Source organism: Jaculus jaculus, chromosome 1 (assembly GCF_020740685.1).
Source record: "Jaculus jaculus isolate mJacJac1 chromosome 1, mJacJac1.mat.Y.cur, whole genome shotgun sequence".
Taxonomy (NCBI): domain Eukaryota; kingdom Metazoa; phylum Chordata; class Mammalia; order Rodentia; family Dipodidae; genus Jaculus; species Jaculus jaculus.
In genome coordinates, this window is record NC_059102.1 from 124,678,788 (window position 1) to 124,706,481 (window position 27,694).

Below are 27,694 nucleotides of genomic sequence, written 5' to 3' on the forward strand. Positions count from 1 at the left end.
GACCCCCGGGCGGCGACTGGCTGGTCCCCGGGCTGAGGATCGCGGCCCCAACCGGACGCGCAAAGAAGGCACGCTGGTCCCCTGCCACCATCCTCATCTTCGTCCTCATCCCTTCTCTTACGCGGGTGATCTGTCCCGGCTGATGAGGTCCTCCAGTCCATCGATGGTACCGGCTTCCCCCTTTCAAAATTTCGGCCGGAACGAAGCGGCAAGGACCCGAATGTGGTCCGCGCGGCTCACCCTCGCCCAGAGCCACAGGAAGTCGGGAGTGAAGGCTGATGCCAGCAGAACGCGTTCACTAACTCGTTTTGAATTTGTTCTAACCTGTCCCCCGACCAACACCCCTCAAACAAACAAACAAACAAAAAATACTAAATCAATCCTTAAATCCCAAACCAACCAACCAACCAACCAACCAACCAACCCCTCCCACAAGCTCCAGTGACGGACCGATGGGCTGAGACTCCTCCGACCGACTGCTGCCAGAAACTGAGACACTCAGGAATGATGCGCTCCAACCGGGTTACACTCGGCTTTGGAAACAGAACTTGGACAAACGAATCCTTTTCATTAAAGAAAAAAAAAATCTTTGGAGATAGCAGGGCTTATTTATTTCCTCAAAAGCAGGGACGAGAAGTTGCTGGGTGGGGGGCTGTTGGGGCTGAGTCACCTGCCTCTGATCACTTTCGGTTAGGAGAAAAATGATTTGAAATTGAAGAGTGCCTTGGCCCTGGCCAATTTCCACGGTGACATTGTCTTGCCCGTGGTGGGAAGAGCTGCTTTCCTGGCCCGTCCGCCGTGATTTCTCAGCATTAACTGGGGTATGGCAGGGGGAAGGGAAGTCCTGCATCTACACTGCCCCTTCACCCATCCCTTGCAGGCATCCATTCTCCAGTCTCAGGAGTCCTGGGTGGGACAACAGGCCATTCCTGCAGCTCAGGCACTGGAGGGAGAAAAGGACCTCCAGGTTATAAGAACTAGGACAGGTCTTTCCTCTAGAAGTAAGGACAACGACAAGATGTTAACTTAAGCGTCTAGTCTGGACTCAAAACTGGTTTGTCTGTTATCCAGCAGGTTCCTATCCCTAACCCCAGCATGGCTGCTGCCACCCACACCAGCTCAAAGGGCTTGCTCTGTAGCTCACCAGCCAGGGGCCATCTGTGCTCTGAGGATTGGTGTACCCTGCTCAACACTGCCCAACACTATTAGGTATTTTCATCTTCACAGGGTGAGAAATTCCCCTACAGACATACAGTGAAAAGCTCTTTTCTCCAGGTCATTGTAAAAAAGTGGGGCTCAGCAGTCTTACCTATGCCACCCTCATTCTAGGTTCTGAGACTGCTAATTGTGGCTGATAGAACAAAGCCGAGCCTTATTTAGACTGATGGAGTTGTTCTGGGAGCCACACTGGTCAGCATGGACCTATACTTCTTACTCCAGAAGGCCCCGATGGACCCCCTCTGGCATAGTGTGAATTTTAGCCTTTCAGGCGAAGGCCATCTGAGAGCTCTAGGCTGATGATGTTAAGTGTGTCAGGACTCATGGACTGGTAGGATATGGGATATTGCTGGCTTCTAAGGATGAAACTTCAAGCAAGGCTTGTAAGCAACACAGTCTTTTATTTGTCCAAGGCCAGCTATTGTAGACATGAGGTCCCCACACTTCCAGAAGAGCTTGGGGGGACAAAGCACTGTCTACCAGGTACCAGGTGCTGCCTGCTCCCAATCTACACTTGTGGTGACAAATATCCCCCCAGTTTTCAGATACTATAAATAATCAGCTGTAGATGAGTCAACTGAGACATACTGGTCCTATTTCCCCCCCCACCCATGGTCTCTACTGGTCAGTCGAAGATTGGGCTCTTTTCCCCCTTCTCCACTCCCAGCAGAACAAGCTGTACACAGCCCAGGGAGTGTCTCAGGAGCCCATCTGGTGGCCTGTGAAGGGGGGAGGCCAGCCAGGGTCAAGGGCTGGGAATCAGGGGAGCAGGAGGAGAGGTGTGGCTGGGAGAGCAGCTGCTGGATAGAGGGAAGGGGGTCAAGCACTGAATAGGGGACCCCAGCTGGGGTTCCATAATGATATCAGTAGGGGACAGGCAAAGCCCTCTGCTGTTCAAAAGGGGAAACTGAGGCGGAGACGCCTGTAATCTTTGAAAGGGAGGGGGCTCTCATCAGTCATTCCAGTCCATTCATCTTCCCCATGAAGATAGCTCAGGAACTGGAGTGCCCTGCTGGTGGTCACTTAATGCTCCGAGTAAGACACAGGCGTGGAAGGCAGCTGGGTCACTTGGGCACAGAGGCCTCCTCAGCTCCTGACATACCACAGGAACACCTGCCCCCACCTCAGCTGCAGGGAAGAGTGCTGTGCTGGGCTTGGGCACCTGCCCTCCCTATCCTGCTCACGTGCCCTGCCCAGAAAGGCTCATTTTTAGCACCTGGCCTCTTTTCCCTGCCAGGAGGGAGCTCAGAGGATATAGCAGGGAAGGAGGCAGCCAAAGGGGACAGGAGACCTGGAAGCAGGGCCCAAGGGGATGTGTGTTTGTTCTGTTCTCTCCTTACAAGGGTGAGTGGGCTCAGAAAGAGGCCCTCAGCCCCCATGCAGCGTAGAGATGAAGAGGATGCTGTCCTGGTCCTGCAGTTGGTAGTCCAGCTCGCCCTGGGCAGGAGAGAGGGCCAGAACTATAAGGGCACAAGCCCAGGTTCTCCCCAGGAGATAGGAGGGGGGAGGAGGGGAAGGGTGGCTGTTCTGGGAAAGGCTTCACCAGAAAAGTGGTAACCCTACACATCAACTCTCAGGAGGAATGAGAGTTCCCCATTTCCCCAACAGTCATTCACTAGTCACTTAGGGTGGAACACTGGAGTAGTGTCATTTGGGGGGCCAGAGTGGCATGGATTACCCAGCCACCTTATCTAGGCCTGATGAGAGGTCCAGATTTCCACCTGAAGCAAGGAGCTGGGGAGGGTGGTGTATCCTGGAGGTACTGACCAGCAGTTCCCAGTCTGAATCGTTAATCAGCACCAGAATTCCTGGTCGCCTGTGGGAAAGAGGGTGTGGTGAGGAGTAGGAAGTGGAAGGCAAGAGGTTCAGAGTCTTTGGCATTCAGGAGTGTCAAGGGAGCCCTTCCTTCTGAGGTTCTGGTTACAGGTCTCACAGAAGTCTGCACATACAGGGGTCTGAGTGAGGGAAAATGGGTGGGAAGGCCAGCCCCAACACCCAGACCTTAGGCAAATCATTACATCTCTGAGCATCATCAGCTTTTATCACTTGAAAATGGGGCTGTTTATAAGGCCTGCCCCATAAAGTCTGCTCAGGATGCAACAAGATATTTATGCAGGATTTTCTCACTACCTTATCTGTCTCAGTAACCAGCAGAAGTTTATTACTTCTCCAGGGTCTAATCTTGTTCTCCTAGGCTCTGAAAAGGAAGAACTGGCTTTTAAGCTGCATGCCCACACTGAAGAGGCTGCCAGGGATCCTCCTTCTGGGCCAGGGGTGGCTGCTGGTGGTACCCAGCACCTGATTGCTTGACAGCAATCCTGCCTGTGGAAGACAGCTTAGCCTGTCTACTGCTGGCAGTGGCCAAGAGAGTACTGCTGTCCTTGCAGATGGCTTCAGGACTGCTGCACTACAATCTGAATGGCAGGCTGGATATTGGTCTTAGATCCTAGGGCTGGGGGGCAAGCACCTTTGCTAAGCAGATAAAGGAACCACTAACTGCCTACCTCTTTCACAGAAGACTAACTCTAGAAGTCAAGTGGCTTCTTGGCACATGGTGCTGGATCATGACTAAGACATTGGGCTAATCTGGGCTGGGACAGGTAGGGAAGCTTTGGACTCCTATATGGTAACCTCGAAGAGGGTGAGCAGGGTGTGGTGGTCCATGCCTTTAATTCCTTAATTCTAGCACTTGGGAGATAGAGGTAGGAGGATCACAATGAGTTCGAGGATACCCTGAAAGTACATAGTGAATTCCAGGTCAGCCTGGGCTAGACACCCTACCTTGAAAAACCAAAAGAAAAAAAAAACAAAACAGGAGAAGGTGAGTATGCTTATCTATGTGTATGTGCTCTTGGTCAATGACTCCTTGGAATCATGGGCCCATGCTGTATCTTCTGGCCACATGTAGCTATTGAAATTAGAATGAAATAAATTATATATATATATACACATACATATACATACATACATACATACATACATACATACATACATACATACGGGGTAGGGTCTTGCTCTAGCCCAGGACGACCCGGAATTCACTTGGTTGTCTCAGGGTGGCCTTGAACTAATCACTCTTCCTACCTCTGCCTCCCAAGTGCTGGGATTAAAGGCGTGTGCCACCACACCCAGCTTTCTTTTGTTTTGTTTTGAGGCAGGGTCTCACTGTAGCCCAGGCTATTCATGGTGATAGTTCTACCTTAGCCTCTTGTGTGCTAGATCAGAGGTGCGAGCAACCACACCCAGCCTTGTTAGTTTCTTGAGGGTCTTGCTGGGCTGATGGGATGGCTCGGCAGTTAAAGGCATGAGGGTCTTGCTAGGTAATCCAGGCTGGCCTCAAACTCATGGCAATCATCCTATCTCAGCCTTCTAAGTATTGTGATTACAGGTATGTGCCACCATGCCAATGTTTTATTGTTGTGTATTTGTTTTTATTGTTGAGGCAGAGCCTCACTATGTAGCCTAGCTTCAAACTTGTAGCAATCCTTTTGACTTAGCCTCTCATTACTGGGATTATAGGTGTGTATCACCACACTCGGCTAAAATAGATCATTTAGTTCCTTGTCACACTGGTCACTGAAAGGTCTCAACTAGCCCAAGGTGTCAACAGCTACCATACTAGACAGTACAGATAGAGAACACTGCCATCACCCAAGAGTGCTCCAGGGGACAGCTCTAGCCTACAAGTCAGGGATGACAGGGACTTTGGGCAGCATGATTCTTAGTATTTTCTGTACACAGAAAGTAATTAAGAACCACAGAAGCAAAGTAACTTGCCTAAGGTTCCATATCAAGTCTGTGGCAACCAGAAATATAATCCAAGTTTCTGGAGAAATTCATCCGGCTGCTTTCATCTGGGCTCTTAAGAACTCCCAGCACTCCAGTGTGATAACAAGAAAACTAGAAACAGACTTGAGACAGAGCTAAACAGAAGTTCTTTCCTTAGAGGACTCAGACAAAACAGAGGGTTAGAGGAGTATGTGACATTCAGAACCTAAAGACAGGACTGAGACATTCTTCCCTCCCTCTACCCTTCTTAGGGAAGGGAGGAAGGGAACTCACACACTGTCTCCCTGGATAAACAGCTCTGGCCGCTCTTTTAGCAAATTCTTCTTGATCCAGACAAGGAGGTTCCGAATGTCCCCTAGAGAAGAAGGCACAGAACAAACTGTTAGACCCGAGTGACTCCTAGCCCCAAAGAAGAAAGTGTAGGGCTCACAGGGCTTTTTTAGACCAGGCTGTAATCGCCCATGAACTCGGCGTTTCCCAAGATGGGGATATGAATTAGAAGAGGCCAGTGACCTGCCAGAGATCAGAGAAAGTGGCCCCTGGCACTGATAAAGGCTTTACCTCTAGCAAGGGATATGGGACACACAGTGGTAGGGACTGTCACATCTAAAAGGCAAGAAGACAGCACTGGTCTGATGCCACCTCAACAAGGCTGCTGAGAGGGCACCAAAGAGCCACTTCTACCTTTATCTCTCCTGCCAGTCCAGCTGGGGAGGCCTCAGCTTTGCTCTTGGAGGGGTCTGCATATATTTCCCTTTGTGAGGGAAGAAAAACAATTGCTGAGATGATAACATCAGTTAATTTCCTCTAGCAGAGAGAGAAGGCTCCTTACTAACCAGAGACACTGACAAATCACTGCTCCACTCGCCCCCCCCCCCTTGTTGAGCCCTGTGGGCTGGGGGTGGCTCTTGGAGAGGCAAGAGATTCAGCGTGGAAAAAGGGTCTCTCTTACTCAGCTAAGTATGGAAAGCTGCCTCCTTGTGGGATATGGTTCTGGGACAGCCAGTAGTCTCTTTGTACACCATGTGGATGCTCAAAGGTAGCTGTCCCAGGAGTAAGGGAGCCAGGCCATAGCACACTGCTACTGACATCAATGGATACACTTACTGGTGCCCAGGGTCTCTACTATCTACTCCTTAATCAGGTTATTCACCTGAGGCTGCTGGAGCCCTGCTTGCTTAAGAGGTGCTTGTGCAGTTAATCCCAGCACCAGGAAGGCTGAAATAAGAGGATCACTGTGAGTTAGAGGCCACCCTGAGACTATACAGATCAGCCTGCGCTAGAATGAGACCCTACCTCAGAAATCAATCAAAAAAAAAAAAAAAAAAGGAGGGGAGCAAGGACGGGTACAGCAGGCCCTCTAGCCACTGCAAATGAACTCCAGGTGTATACGCCACCTGTGCATCTGGCTTTATACAAGTATTGGAGAAATGGACCTGGGTCCTTTGCCTTTGCCAGCAAATGCCTTAATGAATAAGGGGATAAGCCATCTCTCCAGCCCAAGCCCTCTCTTAAAACACAGCAGATTGGAGTCTGTGATCCCCAGAGCAAGTAGGAGGTGCTGCACCCCGTTAGCTGCAGGCCTCTTGAACTCCTTGTAGGCTCCTCCCCAAGGCTCAAGTTCCAGAGGCTTCCCCTTGGCCCTGAATTCTCCTGGCCTCCATCTTGGCACTGTCTGGTAGGCCGCCAGCCCATACATCTTGTGGCCGCTCGATAGAGCCACTGGGGTTTGACACATCCATCAGCCAGCGTAGACAGGCAGAGCTGTGCTTGTGTGTTGAGGGGCAGTAAGAGGGATTGGACAGAGCCTAGACAGGCAACCACAGGCTACACCTCCACAGCCCTGGATCCCTCAAAAGAAAAGGTGTTTCTGCTCCATTCTAGATAGGGTTTGGAATGGGGGAAGGGGTAGTGGTCATGTTGGGGTCATCCACGTGATGGGACCATCATGGACTCCCAGGGGGGTGGGCTGGGGGATGAGTCTGCTGCCCAGTGCTGGCTCATTTATCATGATGCTCCTATTTGCTGAGGTCACTCCCTCCCTCTTCTGCCCACCCCCCCCCCAGCCAGCCCACATTTTTGATAGCCAGTTACCATGGTGAGGCTACTGCCTCACCACCCGTATTGTTCCCCTTGCCTGGATTTGGGGGTGGGGAGAGGTGGAACTCATGGCTCCCTTTGCAGGCTGCAAGGGCTACTAGGCCTGGCCTGAAACACACCCCCAGGGACATCTTGCTTGGCTTGTTGAGGCCCAGACAATATGCAAATAGGCTCCAAGCCAGATGGTCGGCTTCCAAAGGCGCCCAGGGGAGGAGGAAGGGTTAAGCAGAGTCAGGGACTGATGCTTGGGGGTGGTTCTGGGATAGCTGGGGGCTGGGGAATCTCACTTTCACATTCCCACTGTGTCTTCCTGCTTTCCCACTCCACTGAGGGTGGTTTCCCTTCTGGGGCACCACACCACCGTTCACAAGATGAATGCTTACTGAGCAACTACTCTGTGCCAGGTGCTAGGGAGAGGATGGTGAGCAAAATGGAAGCAGAGACTCCCTGCATGCAAGAGGGCAGCAGGGGAGACAGACATCACTTACTTAATTAGTTGTGATAAATGCTACCTCCTTTGTCTGGGATCACGAAAGGCCTTTCCAAGAGTGTTAACATTGAAACTTTGGCCTAAAGCGTGAGTGAAGGGGGGTGGGGTGAGGGAGCATTCTGGACAGAAGGAAGAACATATGGGAAGACCTGAGGCAGGACAGAACTGGCAGGTTCAAGGTAGCAGAGGAGGCAGGAAATCAGCATGAGGTGGCCCTGAGGGAGAGCCAACTCTGGGTAAGGATGCTCTCTCCTTGGGAACCCCAGCAGTAAGTACTGAGTGTGTGCTCCTTGGGACCCATGCTCCTGTGTTTCTGTCCTGAAATATAAAGCAACATTGGAATCAAACATGCCATCATTCCCAGAGGAAAGTCAAAGGGTAGCTCAGGGCTACTGAATTCACAGCTCCACCCCAAGATGCCTGCTAAACATTGGCCAGTGGAGAGGGAGAAGAAGCAGAGGAAGAGCATGGAAGGTAGAGTTGAACAATCTTGATGTTTTGTTCTGCAGGGTCTCATGTAGACAAGACTGGCCTCTAGCTTGTTGTAGTGCTGAGGAAGACATAGGATTCCTGCTTCTACTTCCTAGGGATTACAGGTATGCTGCAATTGGCCAGTCTTGGTTTTTAGTTGGACCACATCACTTCCTAGTTACAGAAAAGAAAGCTGAGGGCTGGAGAGGGCTTAGTGGTTAAGATGCTTGCCTGCAAAACCAAAGGACCCAGGTTCGATTCCTCACCAGGTGGCACATGTGTCAAGTTAGTTTGCAGTGGCTGTAGGCCCTAGTGTGCCCATTTTCTCTGACTCTCTCTCTCAAATATATAAGTGAAAATAATTTTAAAAGAAAGAAAGAAAAGAAAGATGAGACTGGGTGTGGTGGCGCATGCCTTTAATCCCAGCACTGGGGAGGTAGAGGTAGGAGGATTGTCATGAGTTCAAGGCCATCCTGAGACTACAGAGTGAATTCCAGGTCAGCCTGGATTAAAGTGAGACCCTACCTCGAAAAACTAAACCAAAAAAAAAAAAAAAAGAAAAAAAGAAAAACAGAAAAAAGAAGAAGAAGAAAAGCAAGCAAGCAAGCAAGCTGAGGTGCAAATACAATGGTCCACATACAGCTAGCTCTCTTGGCACTGTGCTGGCCTATCACTGGATCCAGGGAGAGAAACTGTCTCCTCAGTTTCCACATTCTGTCTACCTTAATGGCAAGAGAGGCATACTGGTAATCGGGCTTTCTGTGGGACCCAGAAGCTGCTCATCAGAAGCTGGAAGGGAACAGCAGAAATAGGAAAGAGATATGGGGGTCCCAGACTAGTCCTTTTTTTTTTTTCTGAGATGGTGTCTCACTATGTTGCCCAGGCTGACATCAAGGTCTTGAGCTCAGGCAATCCTGCCTCAGCCACCACTTTTACCACCCACTGTCTTCCTATTTTAGTTGTTCAGATCTGTAAAAATGACAGTGGTGGGCTAATGTTCTTGGGGCAACCCACATGGAGGGAATCATACTCCGAGGTTGTAAGTGCTAGCGACCAGCCACACACTTAGCATCAGGGAAGGAAATGGCACCCTAACTCAAGGTCTCCAGTGCAAGAGGCCCTGGGACATAGCCTGCCCACCTGAGGAAAGTAAAAGATGGGAGCTGCTGCTGTGGAGGAGTGGTTAATTCTGACTCTTGAGACAGGAGAACCTGCACTGATGGCTAGATGGCCTTTGGACAGGAAGTCACCACCCCTCTATGTCTTGGTATGATGCATTCTCTGACAAATGGGGATAATAATCCAAACTGCAAAAAGTTGCTATAAGGACTAAGGCATAATGTGGCAGCAGGCCATCAGTGGCAAATACAACAAATGGGCTTTTTTTGGTTATCAAGGTAGGGTCTCACTCTAGTCCAGGCTGACCTGGAATTCACTATGTAGTCTCAGGGTAGCCTTGAACTCAGAGTGAAACCCTATCTCAAAAAAAAACAAAAAACAAAAAACAAGAACAAAACCAAAACAAAAAACAAACAAAAAACCGGTGCTTGGGAGACCCCTTATGTATTAGTAGGTGCTTGCTTGCAAAGCCAACCAGCCCCTCTGCAATTCCCTAGTACTCATGTAAAGCCAGATGCACAAAGGGGTACTTGCATCTGGAGTTCCTTTGCAGTGGCAAGAGTCCCTGACTTGCCCATTCTCTCTCATTATATATATAATTTTTTTTTGAGGCAGATTTCACTCTAGCCCAGGCTGATCTGGAATTCACTATGTAGTCTTAGGGTGGCCTCAGACTCAATAACTCAAGATGATCCTCCTACCTCTGCCTCCCAAGTGCTGAGATTAAAGGCATGCACCACCATGCCTAGCTCTTTTCCTTTTAAAAAAATTTATTTCTTTATTTGATATAGAAAAAGAGGCAGAGAGAAAGAGAGAGGGACAGAATGGGCATGCCAGGGCCTTCAGCCACTGTAAACGAACTCCAGATGCATGTGCCACCTTGTGCATGTGGCTTATGTGGATCCCAGAGAATCGAACTGGGATCCTTTGGCTTTGCAGGCAAATACCTTAACCATAAACCATCTCTCAAGCCCCTCTTTTCCTTTTTAAAAAAAAAAAATTTTATTTATTTATTTATTTGAGAGCCAGAGAGAGAGAGAGAGAGAGAAAGAGAAAGAGAGAGAGAGAGAGAGAGAGAGAGGGAGAGAGAAGAATATGAATGGGCCCGCCAGGGCCTCCAGCCATTGCAAATGAATTCCAGATGTGTGCACCACCTTGTGCATCTGGCTAACGTGGGTCTTGGGGAATTGAGCCTCGAACAAGGGTCCTTAGGCTTCACAGGCAAGCGCTTAACCGCTAAGCCATCTCTCCAGCCCTAAAAATATTTTTTTAAAAAAGGAAAAGATGGGCTGTAGAAATGGCTTAGCGGTTAAGCGCTTGCCTGTGAAGCCTAAGGACCCCGGTTCGAGGCTCGGTTCCCCAGGTCCCACTTTAGCCAGATGCACAAGGGGGCGCACGCATCTGGAGTTCGTTTGCAGAGGCTGGAAGCCCTGGCGCCCATTCTTTCTCTCTCTCCCTCTATCTGTCTTTCTCTCTGTGTCTGTCGCTCTCAAATAAATAAATAAATAAAAATTAAAAAAAAATATTTTTAGCCGGGCATGGTGGCGCACGCCTCTAATCCCAGCACTCGGGAGGCAGAGGTAGGAGGATCTCCGAGAGTTAGAGGCCACCCTGAGACTACATAGTGAATTCCAGGTCAGCCTGAGCCAGAGTGAGACCCTACCTCGAAAAACCAAAAAATATATATATATATATTTTTACCCTGGGCTAGAGTGAGACCCTACCTCAAAAAAACAAACAAAAACTTTATTTATTTATTTTTTTTGCCGGACAAAACCCTACTTTGAACAAAGAGAGAGAGAAGCTCCTGCTATAATTCCTTGCCCTAGTGGATTTGTCCTTGTCTAGGAGATACTGAAGACCTACTGTGGCAGGCTCCCAAGGGTGTCAACCCCAGCCTCTCAGAGCACGCTTAAGAGGTACAATCCACAGTCCTGTGTGACACTGAATCCTGACCACAGAAGAGCCTTATCTAGCCTCTTTCAACACCTAGGGTACAGAAGGTTACTCCTGCTTCACTGTGAGCACTTTTCAGTCTCTTCAGCCACTTCCACCCACTGTGCCTACTGATCTACAAGGGCCACGCCAACAAATGTGTTCGCTCATCCCCACCCGGGCTGTGGAAATATAAGTAACAATGATCCCCTAAACCTTCTCTTCCTCAGGAGGCTGAACTGTCCTATTCCTACCAAGTACACCAGCCTCCAAGCAGAATTCTGGGATCCCACCCCATGCCCAGTTGAAAGGGAGAAGAAAGAGCAGGCATGGGGGAATGAAAGAGAAGAGGGGTGGAGGGAACCTCAGAGGCTCCATTTACAAGTGAATGCGAGTAAGAATGGAGCAGTTTGTGGGCTAAACTGGCCTCAGAAGGAGGTTTACAGATGTGTGAGGGGACGCTCCTCATTGTTTAATTAAGCAGAAAGTGGATCTTTTCAAAAGCAATTTTGCACAGGGACTGGGAGGGGTGGGGAGGAGAGAGGAGGGAGGTAGAGAAGGGATCAGCAAACAGGCCCGGAGAGCAGAGAAAGGAACAGCTGGCCCCAGAGAGGCTGTGAAATGCATGCTAAGCAGTTTAAAGCGCCCAGGAACTGCTGCTCGGCTCCTGCCCTCCCTCACAGCTACCCTTTAATGTGACTGGAGTGGGAGGAGGAGGCGATGATGATGGTTGGTGGTGGAGATGGTGCTGCAGAGGAAGCACACAAGCAAAGGTGAGGGAACAGTTTCCTAGGACTGAAGGATCCTTGAGAAGTTAAAAGCCAAATGACCAAAGCTGAAGGACCTAACCAATCTCGATCAATCAGACACCCATCAGCCTGCTGAGACACAAATCTGTCATTAGATCTGTACACCCTACTTCACAAAAGTATATGCATCTAGATTTAGAAGCAGCTCCTTTCCCCAAACTGGAGGTATCAAACAGATAAAAAGCCCAACAAAGGGCTGGAGAGATGGCCTAGTGGTTAAAGCACAAAGCCTAAGTCAGGTTTGATTCCTCAGGACCCACATAAAGCCAGATGCACATGGTGGCGCATGCATCTGGAGTTCCTTTGCAGTGGCTAGAGACCCCGGGGTGCCTGCTTTCTCCCTCCCTCCCTCTCTCAGCAATAAATATATATACAGCTCAACAAAGCACAGGACCAGCCCACCTTCCATTCTACAGGGGAGAGGGGCCTACATGCCTACATTATCAGGGACCATCTTGCTGTGTCACCCCCTTTCTCTTCCTCTTTCTCTTTTTCCACACTGGCAAGTTAGAAGTTCTCCCCTTGTCATCACAATTCATGAACTTTATTGAATGCATTGGAAGGGGCTGTAACACAAGTACTGCCAGAAGCCTTGTTCTTCTCTATTTTTTCCCCCTAATATTTTATTTACTTTGAGAAAGAAAGATACAGAGAGAGACAGAACACAGTGTGGTGGTGGTGCACGCCTTTAATCCCAGCACTCAGGAGGCAGAGTTCAAAGAGGATTGCCATGAGTTCGAGGTCACCCTGAGACTACATAGTGAATTCCAGGTCAGCCTGGGCTAGATCGAGACCCTACCTTCAAAAATAGAGAGAGAGAGAGAGAGAGAGAGAGAGAGAATGGGCATGCCAGGACCTCCAGTCACTGCGGTCAAATTCCAGACACATGCACCACCTTGTGCATTTGGCTTTGAGGGTACTGGGGAATTGAACCTGGGTCCTTTGGCTTTGCAGGCAAGCACCTTAACCATTAAATCATCTCTCTGATAGGCCCCTCTTTTTTTAATCTTTTTAAAGTTTTTTTTTTTAAATATTTTATTTGACAGAGTGAATAAGAGAGAAAAGTAATGGGTACACCAGGGCCTCTAGCCACTACAAACAAACTCCAGACACATGCACCACCTTGTGCATCTGGCTTAAGTGGGACCTGGAGAATCGAACCTGGGTCCTTTGGCTTTGCAGACAAGTGCCTTAACCGCTAAGCCATCCCACCCTCCTCTTTTTAATATTTATTTGAGAGAGTACGGGTACACTAAAGCTTCCCGTTGCTGTAAACTCCAGATGCATGTGCCACTTTGTGCATCTGGCTTTATGTGAATGCTGGGGAATTGAACAGGGGCTTTGCAAGCAAGGGCCTTTAGCCACTGAACCTGAACCATCTCTTCAGACTTTTTTGTTTTTTTTTGTTGTTGTTGTTTTTCTTTTGGTTTTTCAAGATAAGGTCTCACTCTATCTAGCCCAGGCTCAACTGGAATTCACTACTAGTCTTAGGCTGGTCTTTAACTCACAGTGACCCTCCTATCTCAGGTGGGATTAAAGGTGTGTGCTACCACACCCAGTTTTTGTTTTTGTTTTAAACATTTTATTTTAATTTACTTATTGGGGAGGGGGGAGAGAAAGAATGAGCATGCCAGGACCTTCTAGCCACTGCAAACAAACTCCACATGCATGTGCCATCATGGCTTTATGTAGGTACTGGGGAATTGAATCTGGGTCCTTTGGCTTTGCTGGAAAGCACCTTAACCACTAAGCTATCTCTCCAGCCCCTCCCCTTTTTTAAGCACAGGTAGCTCAGGCTAACCTTGAACTCACATCTTTCAGCCTCAGCCTCCTGAAATGACAGGCATGTACCACACCATGACTAGTACAGTCCATAATACTATAGATGGTGCTATTCCAGAGCCTTCAAAACCTGCTTGGCCCAGTGGCATCCCGTGGACAAAAAGGCTCTCAGATGATGGATTTGGGCACAAGTTTGGGGAGAGAGTAAAACTTTCCCAGCAGCATCTTTGTAGACTCATATATGCCTCAGTAGAGACCAGCAACTACCAAGCAGCTGTGTAACCTCTATCTCTGCCTCTGGGAACAGCTGGATATAAAAGGAAACAGGAATACAAACTCATGGCCAAGGGCCCAAAGACTGAGCAAGAGACACATTTTGCCTTCCCTCCTCATACCCCCTTCCATTTTAGGGGGAAAGGGCTCCACCTTTTTCCTATACGGTGGTTACAAAGTGAAGGATCAGAAACTTGTGTCCTGCCGGGCATGGTGATGCATGCATGCCTTTAATCCCAGCACTTGGAAGGCAGGTAGGAGAATCGCCATGAGTTCAAGGCCACCCTGAAACTATAGTGAATAGTGAATTCCAGGCTAGCCTGAGCTACAGTGAATCCCTACCTTGAAAATTAAAAAAAAAAAAAAGGCCTGGAGAAATGGCTTACCGGTTACGGCAGCAAAGTCTAAGAACCTGGGTTCAATTCCCCAGGCCACAGGTCAGCCAGATGTACAAGAGGGCACATGTGTCTGGAGCTTGTGTGCAGTGGCTAGAGGCCCTGGTGTGTCCATTCTTTCTTTCTTTCTCTTTCTCTCTCATAAATGAGTAAATAAAATTTTTTTTTAAAAAAAAAGAAAGAAACTTAAGTCTTCAATCCCAGCACTCATGAGGCTGAGGTAGGAGAATCACTGTGAATTTAAGGCCAGCCTGGGCCACAGTGATTAAAGGCATTTGCCTGTAAAGCCTGAAAGAGGAAGTTCAATCCTCCAGTACCCATTAAAGCCTGATGTACAAAGTGTCTCATGCACCTGGAATTTCTTTGCAGTGGCAGGAGGCCCTTGCATGCCCATATTTTCTCTCATAAACAAACAAATGAATAAATATATTAAAATAAACACAGAGCCAGGCGTGGTGGCACACGCCTTTAATCCCAGCACTTAGGAGGCAAAGGTAGGAGGATCACCATGAGTTCAAGGCCACACTACATAGTAAGTTCCAGGTCAGCCTGGGTTAGAATGAAACCCTACTTCAGAGGGAAAAAAAAAAGTCAGCCTGGGCTACAGAGTGAGATCTTGTCTCAATCAATGAAAACAATGACAGCAACATGCTAGTTATTTGTGGAATGAGAGGTCAAGATTTCTATACCACTCTAAAGGCAGCTGGATACATCATGACCCTAGTCTTCCTTCAGTCGTGTTCTTTGTCCTTTATATCTTGGGGCCTTCACAAGGGCTGTCCCTCTCTGCTTGGTATCTACAAATTACTGGGCTGGCATCTTCTCATGCTCCATACCTTCTCCTCAATGTCCCCGTCTTAAAGGGCTCTTCGCTGGCACTCTCAATCCCCAAGCATCTATTTGAGCAAAGTGTGGGAGTGTAGGCCAGTACTTGGGAAGCTGAACTAAGAAAATTGCAAGTTCGAAGCTTACTTGGACTACATAGTGAGACCATGTCTTCAAAATAAATGAATAGGCCTGGAAATATGACTTAGGGGTTAAAGTGCTTGCCTGCAAAGCCAAAGGACCCAGGTAAGCAAGATGCACAAGGTGGCACATGCATCTGGAGTTTGTTCCTTTGCAGTGGTTGGAGGCCCTGGCATGCCCATTCTCTTTCTCTCTCAAATAAATAAAAATATTTAAAACAGGGCTGGAGAGATGGCTTAGCGGTTAAGCGCTTGCCTGTGAAGCCTACGGACCCCGGTTCGAGGCTCAGTTCCCCAGGTCCCACGTTAGCCAGATGCACAAGGGGGCGCACGCATCTGGAGTTCGTTTGCAGAGGCTGGAAGCCCTGGCGTGCCCATTCTCTCTCTCTCCCTCTATCTGTCTTTCTCTCTGTGTCTGTCGCTCTCAAATAAATAAATAAATAATTAAAAAAAATATTTAAAACAAATAAAAACAGATGTGGTAGTGCAGGCGTTTAATCCCAGCACTCGGGAAGCATAGGTAGGAGGATTGCTATGAGTTCGAGGCCAGCCTGGTTTAGACGGAAACCCTACCTTTTTTTTTTTTTTTCAAGGTAGGGTCTCACTCTAGCCCAGGCTCACCTGGAATTATCTATGGAGTCTCAGGGTGGCCTTGAACTCATGGTGATCCACCTACCTGTGCCTCCCAAGTGCTGGGATTAAAGGCATGCGCCACCACGCCCGGCGGAAACCCTACCTTGAACCCCTCCCCCAAAAGGCATGTGGGAAGAACTGGGGAGGTGGCTAAACAATCAAAGGCACTTACTTGCAAAGGCTGCCGGCCTGGGGTTCAATTCCCCAGCCACCTACATAAAGCCAGAGGTGTGTCTGTTGAAGCAGCAAGAGTTAGGACAGCCTGAGCTAGAGTGAAACTCTACCTGAAAAAACAAAACACAAGCCAGGTGTGGTGGCACACACCTTTAGTCCTAGCACTCAGGAGGCAGAGTTAGGAGGATCACTATGAGTATGAGGTCACCTGAGACTACATAGTGAATTCCAGGTCAGCCTGAGCTAGAGTAAAATCCTACCTCAGAAAACCAAAATAAATAAGTAAATAATAAAAAGAAAACCATGCACTCATTTGTTCTTATGTCAATCATTAGGTGGTAAAGAAGGTGATGCATTCACTTATTTTCTTGTTTATTGCCTGGATCTACGTCTGTCACATAAATTCAGAGGAAGACCACTCTTTGAATGCTGGGATTAAAGGCATGCACCACCAGCCGGGCGTGGTGGCGCACGCCTTTAATCCCAGCACTCGGGAGGCAGAGGTAGGAGGATCTCCGAGAGTTCGAGGCCACCCTGAGACTACATAGTGAATTCCAGGTCAGCCTGAGCCAGAGTGAGACCCTACCTCGAAAAACCAAAAAAAAAAGGCATGCACCACCAAGCCTGGCTCATTACACACACACATTTTAAAACTGTATTTATTTGGGAGACAGAGAGAGAAGGAGACAGATAAAGATACTAGGCATATCAGGGCCTGGCTGCTACAAACGAACTCCACTTGCATGTGCCCCTTATATGGGTCCTGGGGAATTAAACTTGCCATTGTCTTTTTTTGTTTGTTTTGGTTTTTCAAGGAAGGGCTCCCACTAGCCTAGGCTGACCTAGAATTCACCATGTAGTCTTAGGCTGGCCTTGAGTTTAGCAATCCTACCTCTGCCTCCTGAGTGCAGGGATAAAAGGCATGTGATACCACGCCCAGTATAGATTTACTTTTAAATGAGAGAGAGGAAGAGAGAATTGGTATGCCAGGGCCTTAGCTACTACACACAAATGTGCCACCCTGTGCCCATGTACCACCGGTGCACGTGTCACCTTGTGCATTTTGCTTATGTGGGTTCTGGGGAGTCAAACCTGGGTTCTTAGGCTCCACAGGCAAGAGCCTTAACTGCTAAGATATCTCTTTAGCTCTCTCTTTTATTTATTATTTTTTTAATTTATAGATTTTTCTGTTAAGCAAACTTAATGGGAAATAATAACTGTGGTATCATATTCATTCATTTTTGGAGACTGTCTCATGTATCCCAGGCTGGCTTCAGACATGCTACAAGCTTAAACTCCTGATCCTCCTGCCTCTATCTCCCAAGTGCTGGGATTACAGTTGTGCACCACCCACCCCTTGTTTGTGCTCCAGTCTTCCCTGTATTTTTTTTTCTTTTTTAATTTATTTGAGAGAAAGAATGGGGACACAATGGCCTGCAGCCACTGTAAACGAACTCCGAATGCATGCACCACTTTATGCATCTGGCTTATGTGGGTCCTGGGGAATCAAACTTGAGCCCTTTGGCTTTGTGGGCAAGCACCTTAACCACTAAGCGATCCTTCCAAACTCCTTCCACCATCTTAACCCAGTAGGGAAATACAATCCCAACCTCTCACATCTAACCCTGAATGTCTATCCATCTTCAGCTCAAGGTAGACAGTGATCAGCATGTGTTCTTTGGCCTATAAGTATGGCAGACAAAACCCACCTATTACTGCCATCCCCTGGTCCCAGGGAGAGCCAGAGTTAGCTATGGCAGTCAGTGAATTTGGTCAATCACAATTACTCAATTCTTGGCAGGTACTCACTCCAAAAAATATCCTGTTCCACCTAATGACCATTTTCTACCTTCCATGTGAGGGAACCTCACTACCCGACCTCCTCAAATGAGGGCTGCCCTCTTCTCCCCAGTAATGTCTCAGTCAGAGACCTGTGGGCTGCTGTAGAGCTCCTGCTTCTAGGCTGTACTGATAGCAACCTAGTCAGACCTCTGAGGATTAACTCTTTAACTGCCTCCTCACCCCCATTTGAAGACAGGGACTTTTGGTTTCTGTCTAGGCACTGCATTACTAGCCATGGCCAGCTGTGTAAGAAGGGCCCAATATGTGTTTGTTCAAGAAAGATTAACAAGTATTTTAATAAACAAATGAACTGAAAATCCACCAGGCGCAATGGCACACACCTTTAATCCCAACACTAGGAAGCTGTAGTAGGAGAATCGCTGTGAGTTTGAGGCCAGCCTGAAAATAATTCCAGGTCAACCTGGGCTACAGCAAGACACCAGCTTGGAGGAAAAAACTGACTCTCTTGCTTAGTCAACCTCCCTCCTCCAATCTTTCTGGCAAGATTCTTTTATTCGGTGGTATTGAGATTTAACCTAGGGTCTTATGCATGATAAGCAAGTGCTCTATCACTGTCCTACATCCTAGACCCAAAATTTACTTCTTTCTGGTGTATTCATGTTCACATGCATGTGGGTGCACATGCGTCATGTGTCTATGGGGCCCAGAGATTGATGTCAAATATCTTCTTCCACCACTCCACCAGGCTCTCTTGCTGCTGCAAATGAACACCCATTGGCTTTATGTGGATGGATGGGGAATTGAACCGGGGCCGGCAAGCACATTTAACTGCTAAGCCATCTCCCCAGCAGCTCCTCCCAAAGTTATTTTGAAACAGGGTCTCTTATTGAACCTGGAGGTCACTGACTCTACTAGACAAGCTAGCCAGCAAGTATCCTCCTATCTCTGCTTCTCCAGCTTCTTTTTTTTTTTTTTTTTTTTTTTCAAGGCAAGGTCTTATTCTAGCCCAGGCTGACCTGGAATTTACTATGCAGTCTCAGGTGTTGTTCACAACAATCCTACCTCTGCCTCCCGAGTGCTAGGATTAAAGGCGTGTGCCACCACGCCCAGCTTTATGCTTCTCCAGCAATGAGATTGTAAGCATGTGCCACCATGCCCAACATTTTTACACAGCTGCAATGTGGATCTAAATTCAGGTCTTGGGGACTGGGGAGCTGACTCTGTGGTTAAAGATGCTTGCATTGGCTGTGTGTGGCAGTTGCATACCTTTAATCTCAGCATTTAGGAGGCAGAGGTAGGAGGATTGCTGTGAGTTCGAGGCCAGCCTGAGACTACATAGTGAATTCCAGGTCAGCCTAAGCCTGGGCTAGAGCAAAACTCTACCTCAGGAAAAAAAAAAAAAAAAAAGATGCTTGCATAGGGGCTAGAAAGATGGCTTAGAGGTTAAGGCACTTGCCTGCAAAGCCTACGGACCCAGGTTCAATTCCCCAATATCCATGAAAGCCAGATGCACAAGGTGGCACATGCATCTGGAGTTCATTTGCAGTAGTAGAGGCCCTCAAATAAATAAATGGTGTGTCTGTGTGTATTTCTTTTTTTAAAAGATGCTTGCATGGGGCTGGAGAGATGGCTCAGCAGTTAAGGTCCTTGCCTGCAAAGCCAAAAGAACTCAGGTTCTATTTCCCAAGTAAACCAGATGCAAAAGGTAGCATATACATCTAGAGTTTGTTTGGAGTGGCCAGAGACCAAGTTGCACCCATTTCTCTTTCTTTATCTGCCTCTTCCTCTCTCTCAAATAAACAAACAAGATAAATGAAAGTATTTTTTTTTTTTGGATTGTTGAGGTGATTCTCCTACCCCTGTCTCCCGAGTGCTGGGATTAAAGGCATGCGCCACCATGCCTGGCTTATTTACTTATTTTAATATTTTATGCTGAGTGTGGTGGCGCACACTTTTATTTATTTTATTTTATTTATTTATATGAGAGAGATCGAGAGTGAAAGAGGCAGAAAGAGAAAGGGGGGGGGGGGAGAGAATGGGCGCACCAGGGCTTCCAGCCACTGCAAACGAATTCCAGATGTGTGCGCCCCCTTGTGCATCTGGCTAATGTGGGTCCTGGGGAATTGAGCCTCGAACCCGGGTCCTTAGGCTTCACAGGCAGGTGCTTAACCACAAAACCATCTTTCTAGCCCCAGGCGCATGCTTTTAATCCCAGTGCCTGGGAGGCAGTGATAGGAGGAATGCCATGAGTTTGATGCCACCCTGAGACTACATTGTGAATTCAAGGTCAGCCTGAGGTAGAGTGAGACTCTATCTCAAAAAACTAAAATAAATAACTATAACCCAAAAATAAATAAATAAGCACTTTACATACTAAGCCATCTCCCCAGCCCCAAAACTTATTTGTATTTTAACAATATTTTAAATGTTTTATTTTATTTATTTATTAGAGAGAGAGGCAGATGAAGAGAATGAGTATGCCAGGGCTTCTAGCCACTGAAAACGAACTCTAGATACATGCACCACCTTGTGCATCTGGCTTACATGAATACTAGGATTCGCAGGCAAGCACCTTAACCACTAAGCCATCTCTCCAGCCCTTAATAATATTTTAATTATTACCTGGATATGGTGGCTCATGCCTTTCATCACAGCAATTGCAAGGTGAAGAGGATCACTGTGAGTTCAAGGCCAGCCTGAGACTTCCCAGTGAATACCAGGTCAGCCTGGGCTGGAATGATACCCCACCTCACAGCAAAATATAAATAAATAAATTAATAATAATAATAATACTCACAGGGCCCCTCCTGCCCAGACAAGGTGACTTGATGTTTCTTTACTCCATCAAAGAGGAGCTCTGCACCGCCTCTGCAAAAGCCAGAGAAAGACAGCCTGTGAGTTCTTGCAAATAGGTAGCTTGAACCTGAGACTAAGCCAAAGCTTAAGAGATGCAGAGCGAGGTTCAGAAACATCCAAGATACCAGTGAGTGATTCTTCAACGACTTCATAGTGTAGTAGAATAGGATTACTACTATTCATTAAGCACTTGTATTTACAGCCCTTCACTTTTACCCTCTGCTGAGCACATAGCTGGAACACAGGCTTTGGAGCTGCCAGCCCAAGTAGCAAACCAGGGTCTACCTCTGCCTACCAAGCAGACCCTGGCCATGTGACTTCCCCTCCTCAGGTTTTGATCTTCCCATGTGCAAAAGTGCTGAAAAGCCCTCGTGAAACCCTCTGGAGACACTGTGCATCTCGAGGTTTCTTTTGGACAGGTGAGGTTGGGAAATACCCCTGTCCCCACTCACTAGTGCTTGCCTGGTGGACACACTATAGCAATGGAGGCAAAAAGAACCCACTAGGCTTAGCATTGCCTAGGAAAAATGGTTCCCTTCACCTTGCCAGTTACAGGATATACTCATCCCATGTCTTCCTCAGGCTATCCCAGCAAAGGGTCTCATAGAGAAGCAGACTGAGGCCTACAGAGATTAAGTGACACCCGAGATCAGACAAGTGACTTGAAACTAGGACTTGAAATTTGAATCTAACTGGTTCTTGCTCAGTCGCAGCCACCTAATTTCCCAAAGGTCAGAAAGCCCCCCGAAGGGAGAGTTTGGTTCATTTCTGTCCCAGCCCTTGTCCAAGGGAAGGTTGTCAGGAGAGATACTCAAAGCCAAGTCCAGAAGGCAGGACTTCTGATATGAGCAGCAAGATTCTTGCAGTGTCTTTGACCGCCATTGTTTCTCCTTCTGAGTCTCCTCATTCCCATCTAAGACTTCATGCGGGTCTGAACTAAGAAGGCCTTAATGGACTTTTGATGGATGTCATACCTCCCATCCACCACCCAATTGCAGGGAACAGAGATGTCCCCAGACAGCCCACTGGGAGGCAAAGGCAAGGCAAACAGTGTCATGGGGGAGACATGGGACGACTATCATCTAAACAAGGTCATGCTTTGTTGATGCAGAAATGTGGAGGGGGAGCAGAGCCCCATCTGTGGATGCGCACAGGGCCATTTCAGCTGCAAGCCCGCACAGAGCCTTCATTTATCTCCTTCCAAGAGCCTCATTTTCTCCTGGGTAGGGGTTGGCACATGCAGCAGCTGGGCTGGGGAAGGGTGATGGGCATGGGACTGTCGACGTGGAGGTCAGAGAGGAGAGGTGGGAACTGGAGACACTGGGACCCAGGCAAACAACCAAGAGTGGCCTAACCTGGTGGTGCCAGGCTCGGAGGCCAAGCCTGTTTTCCTCTTACAAATGAATGAAGAGAGAATCAATCTGGCTCAGAGAGGGAACCATCACTTCAGGATTTGCTGGGTCCCAAAGGAAAGGCTGTTATTTCTGTCAGCAAATCTGAAGTGGAAGAAGCCTGTTTGCCCAGAGACCTAAGTACAGCTCTTCTTAGGTCTTATACAGGATTTTCTATTCAAACTCAACTAAGATACCTCCATCTTCCCTTTGCTCCCCAATTCCTGGTGGGTATGTTTGCTGATACTAGTAACAAGTATAGACATTCCTCAAACTGCCTTAAGATCTTTTTCCAGTTTACCTGCATTTTTTTAAATCTCCAAATTAAAAAACAAAAGAGAAAAAGAAAAAGTCGGGCAAGGTGCCACACATCTTCAATCCCAGCACTCAGGAGGCAGAAGTAAGACAATCACTGTGAGTTCAAGGCCATCCTGAGACTACAAAGTAAATTTCAGGTCAGCCTGGGCTAGAGTAAAACCCTGCCTTGAAAAACCAATACATAAATAAAAATAAAACATAAAAACTTTATCTTTAGGCTGGAGAGATGGTTCAGAGGTTAAAGGCACTTGCCTGCAAAGCTAAAAGACCCAGGCTCGATTCCCCAGGACCCACATAAGGCAGATGCACAAGGTGGCGCATGTGTCTGGAGATCATTTGTACTAGATGGATGCCCCAGTGTGCCCATTCTCTCTCTCTCTCTCTCTCTCCAATAAATAAATTAAAAGCTGGGCATGGTGTCATATACCTGTAATTCCAGTATCTGGAAGGTAGAAGCAGAAGATAAGTTTAAGGCCATCCTCTGCTACAAAGAAATTTGGAGGCCAGTATGATCTACATGAGACACTGTCTCAAAAAAATAAATAAATAAATAAATAAATAAACAAACATAACAGAAGGACAGGTGTGGTATCATGCACCTTTAATCCCAACACTTGGGAGGCAGGGGTAAGTGGATGGTTGTGAGTTTGAGGCCACCCTGAAACTACATAGTGAATTCTAGGTCAGCCTGGACTAGAGGGCAAGACCCTACCTCAAAAAATGAAGAAAATAGCTTTCAGCGAAGAGGGGGGGACGTGGAGATCAGCACTGCAAAGGACGTGGGACTCCACGGATGTCTTAGGCCCCTGCCCGCATTCCCATCTAATAAAATGGCTTGAGTGCAAAAAAAAAAATATATATATATATAAAATAAATAAATAAATATAATGACAAAAATAAAAAAATAAAAAACCAAAACCAGGACTGGGATGATGGCTCAGCAGTTAAAAACATTTGCTTACAAAGTCTCTTGGCCCAGATTTAATACCTCAGCATACACATAAAAGCCAGATACAAAAAGAGGTGCAGGGCTGGAGAGATGGCTTAGCAGTTAAGCGCTTGCCTGTGAAGCCTCAGGACCCCTGTTCAAGACTCGATTTCCCAGGACCCACGTTAGCCAGATGCACAAGGGGGGCGCACGCATCTGGAGTTCATTTGCAGTGGCTGGAAGCCCTGGTGTGTCCATTCTCTTTCTCTCTGCCTGTTTCTCTCTCTGTCACTCTCAAATAACTAAGAATAAACAAACAAACAAAAAAAAAGAGGTGCAGAAGCTGGGCGTGGTGACGCATGCCTTTAATCCCAGCACTCAGGTGGCAGAGGTAGGAGGATCGCTGTGAGTTCAAGGCCACCCTGAGACTACATAGTGAATTATGGGTCAGCCTGGGCTAGAGTGAAAACTTATCTCAAAAAACAAAAACAGGGGCTGGAGAGATGGCTTAGTGGTTAAGCACTTGCCTGTGAAGCCTAAGGACCCCGGTTCGAGGCTCGGTTCCCCAGGTCCCACGTTAGCCAGATGCACAAGGGGGCGCACGCATCTGGAGTTTGTTTGCAGAGGCTGGAAGCCCTGGCGCGCCCATTCTCTCTCCCTCTATCTGTCTTTCTCTCTGTGTCTGTCGCTCTCAAATAAATAAATTTAAAAAAAATAATAAATAAATAAATTTAAAAAAAAAGAATGCCATTACTTTAAAAAAAAAAACAGGGGAGGGAGGAAATTACCATGGGATATTTTTTTATAATCATGGAAAATGTTAATAAAAATTTAAAAAATAAAAAAACAAAAACAAACAAAAAATAATAAATAAATAAATATAATGTCTATTACTGAGACTTCTGGTTCATGTGGTGTTATAGAAGCCTAGCTAAAGTTAACTATTTCTCCTTCTCCCTTGACTTCAATTTTGTGCCCCAACCTCCCTTACTCAGGGAATGGAATGGACAGAGGAAATCTCACATTCAAGCCTTTATAGCCTGGAGAGGAGGGACCCAAAACATATCTCTAATACATATTTTGAATCCTGTGTATGCAGAGAAAATGCTCTGCGAACAGTTCAGGAGGCATGCCAAAAGATGGCAGAATTGATCCAGACAAGAGACAGAAAGGTACAAGAGGCATTCCAGGGGGCACACTGAAGAGCTGATGGAACCAAGTGGACTAAAGCTGTTGTGGGGGTCCAGGTCTAGATGTCTGGGACCACTTGGGAGAGAATAACAGGCATGGCGGTTTCTTTGCAAGTACACTGTTTATAGTTAAAGGTGAAGCATATCTGCTAAGTGATCCAGGAAATGAATAGTAAGGTGAAAATATGCAAGGGGCCAGGGTGTGGTATGCCTGCACGAGGGATGTGGAAGCAGGAAGGTCAGGAGTTCATGGCCAGCTTTGGCTACATAGGACATCTGAGGACAGTCAGGGTTACATCATGACAACCTGTCACAAATCAAAACAAACATGCAAGAACTAAGAGAAGGTTCTTGGTTTTTGTTTTGGCACACATCTTGGGCATTCTTACTTCCTATGAAGTTGGCTATTTGGTCTCACATTACAGCACAGGCTGACCTTGAACTCGAAGCAATTCTTTTCCTTCAGCCTTCAAAGTGCTGGGATTACAGGTATAAACTACCATATCCAGACAAGCTGAAATTCTCATGGCATACTATGATGTGGGTAGAAGTGAAGACAGATGAACAGGTGGGTAAAAGATGTTGTCCTGCCTTGCTGGGGCTCACTAATGCTTTTGCAAGTAAGAAAGGCTGAAGCTGGAAAAGTGGCATCTGTGTTGGTCTGTAAGCTCTGGAAGGCAAAGCTCTTATTTTCCTCACAACTTCCCCACTGTGTGCAGAACAGTATCTGGCAGAAGTAAACTTTGGTAACTAAATCCCATGCCTGACTCAGTATGAATGAAAGGCAAGTTAGTTGTGGATCAGCTTAAACACTGACAGTCTGTAGCTTCTTCCTTTTCAGCTTTGCTGAGGCCTGTCAAAGGAGCAGGGATTCTCCTATTATCCCCAGGCTGGTGTGGGGAGGGAGTAGCTGGGTAAAGGGTCAGAAAAGCAAAACAGTCAGGAGGCCAGGCCAATGTAGTTCTAATTGGATCCAAGCAGCCAGACAATATCATCAATTAAACTGCACTTAACATTCATGAGACTACCCCCTTCTAAGGGACAGAAATGCGGAACACTGTAGGGCATGGACAGAGTACTATTTATCTTTGTATCCTTGGTGTCTGGCTCACTGCCTGGCACATGGTAGGCACTCAATAAATGACTGGTGAATGAACTACCCAATGAAGGGAAAACATGAAAGAAGCTGGGGGCAACCGATGGGAGAACAGGCATGTGGACAGAGGTTTCAGATTTCTATCAGACTTTTCCTTGCATCTGTGTAGGCACCTCGGACAGACACACATAGTCTCAGCTTTTCCATGTGATCCCGGAAATGTATAACCACCCATCTTTTTGCTTGTTTTCGTTTTTTTTTTTTTTTTTTTTCAGAGGCAGGGTCTCACTGTAGCCCAGGCTGACCTGCAGCTCACTCCCCAGAGTGGCCTCAAACTCACTGTGATCTGCCTACTTCAGCCTCCTCTAGAGCTGGCACTAAAAAGGTGCCCACCAGCATGCCTGGCTCACTCATCTTTTTTTTTTTTTTTTCTTTCTTTCTTGAAGTAGGGTCTTGCTCTAGCTGAGGCTGACCTGGAATTCACTAGTCTCAGGGTGGCCTCAAACTCACGAAGATCATCCTACCTCTCTGCCTCCTGAGTGCTGGAATTAAAAGCATGTAACACCTTGCCCAACTCCCACTCATCTTTTTGTTTTTTTTTTGTTTTGTTTTGAGGTAGGGTCTCACTCTAGCCAAGAATAACCTGGAATTCACTATGTAATGTCAGAGTGGCCTTGAACTCTCGAGTAACTGGATTAAAGGCATGTGCCACCATGCCAGACTTCTTTTGGGGTTTTTAAAATATTTTATTTAATTATTTACTTATTTATTTGAAAGAGAAAGCAACAGATAAAGAATGGGCACACCAGGGCCTCTAGCCACTGCAAACAAACTCCAGGCACATATACTACTTTGTGCATCTGGCTTATGTGGGTACTGGGGAATTGAACCTGGGTCCTTAGGCTTCCCAGCCTTAACCACTAGGTCATCTCCCCAGCTCTTTTACAGTTGTTGAAAGCATAACATAGCTTCAGTTTATTGGAGGGACAAAATAGTGATGTGAGATGATTTCCAACTTGCTCTGTGTTTCTTCAATTGTTGGTATTATGTCCCAATTATGGCAGTTTTCATTTTGTGCATACTATAATGCCAGTGTGAGTGACCCTATCTGCAGTATCTTATTTATCCCCCTGCCTCCTGGACTTAAGATCTACAGAAAGCACTCAAGAATCATTCTACAATAAAAATTGAGGCTTGGATCTATTTAAAACTCCTAATTATTTGTGAGGGGGAGAGAAAGTGTGTGTGTGTGTGTGTCCGCGCGCCAGGGCCTCTTACACTGCACATGAAGTCCAAATGCATGCCTCTGTTTGTGCAACTGGCTTTACGTGGGTAATGGGGAATCAAACTCAGGGCAGGAGGCTTTCAATTAAGCATCTTTAACGAGCCCTGGGCTATCACCTGGCCGCCCCCTTAACTTTTGAATTTTGGTCAAGAGAAAGAAATGAGTCCTTTCGGGTTCACACCTTCCATGAGAAGCAAGTTCCCCCAAAACGGTCTAAGTGAGGATCGCTGTCTGAAGAGGTCGAAGAGTGCTCCTTCTGGGATCCCAGATGCCAGAGAGACAGGCCTAGCTCGAAACCAGACTGATAAAACACGTGGAGAGGCCTCCTGCTGACTCTCACGCCTCTCTAGTCCTTCACCTTACACAGCCTCTCTCGGTACCCGGGAGCGCACCTCCCTGGCCGCGTGTGCGCCTCTACTCTCGCACTTACGGTCTCGTCGCCCCGGGAGACCAAGCCTCTCACACTCGAGGCGGATGGCACAGCTCCCGGCGGGCAGAGGCCGCGGCAACAGACCCATGGCCGGCCAAGCCTGGATTGAAGTTTGCGACCCGACAACTTTCATCCATCCGCACTACGCCCCGGCTCAGCGACTCACCCGAACTCCACCTCCACACACAAGGGCGCTGCCATATTGAGGAAGCCGAGCCAGCAGGAAACGCCCTTCAATTTCCGG

General features: G+C 47.4%; 1 protein-coding gene across 2 annotated transcripts; it reads right to left on the minus strand.

The window, feature by feature from the left end:
* Positions 1-1,599: 1,599 nt before the first annotated feature.
* On the minus strand, positions 1,600-27,694 carry Urm1 (ubiquitin related modifier 1). 2 transcript variants are annotated; one of them, XM_004671608.2, is made up of 5 exons: positions 27,617-27,694; positions 20,754-20,824; positions 5,281-5,362; positions 2,986-3,034; positions 1,600-2,655 (listed from the first exon to the last, which is right to left on the minus strand). In XM_004671608.2, the coding sequence occupies exons 1-5, from the start codon at positions 27,649-27,651 to the stop codon at positions 2,587-2,589; spliced, it is 306 nt and encodes a 101-aa protein (XP_004671665.1). In that variant the 5' UTR covers positions 27,652-27,694; the 3' UTR covers positions 1,600-2,586. The 2 variants fall into 2 exon arrangements, with proteins under 2 accessions (XP_004671665.1, XP_044997918.1); XM_045141983.1 differs by lacking the exons at positions 1,600-2,655; positions 2,986-3,034 and adding an exon at positions 4,045-4,126.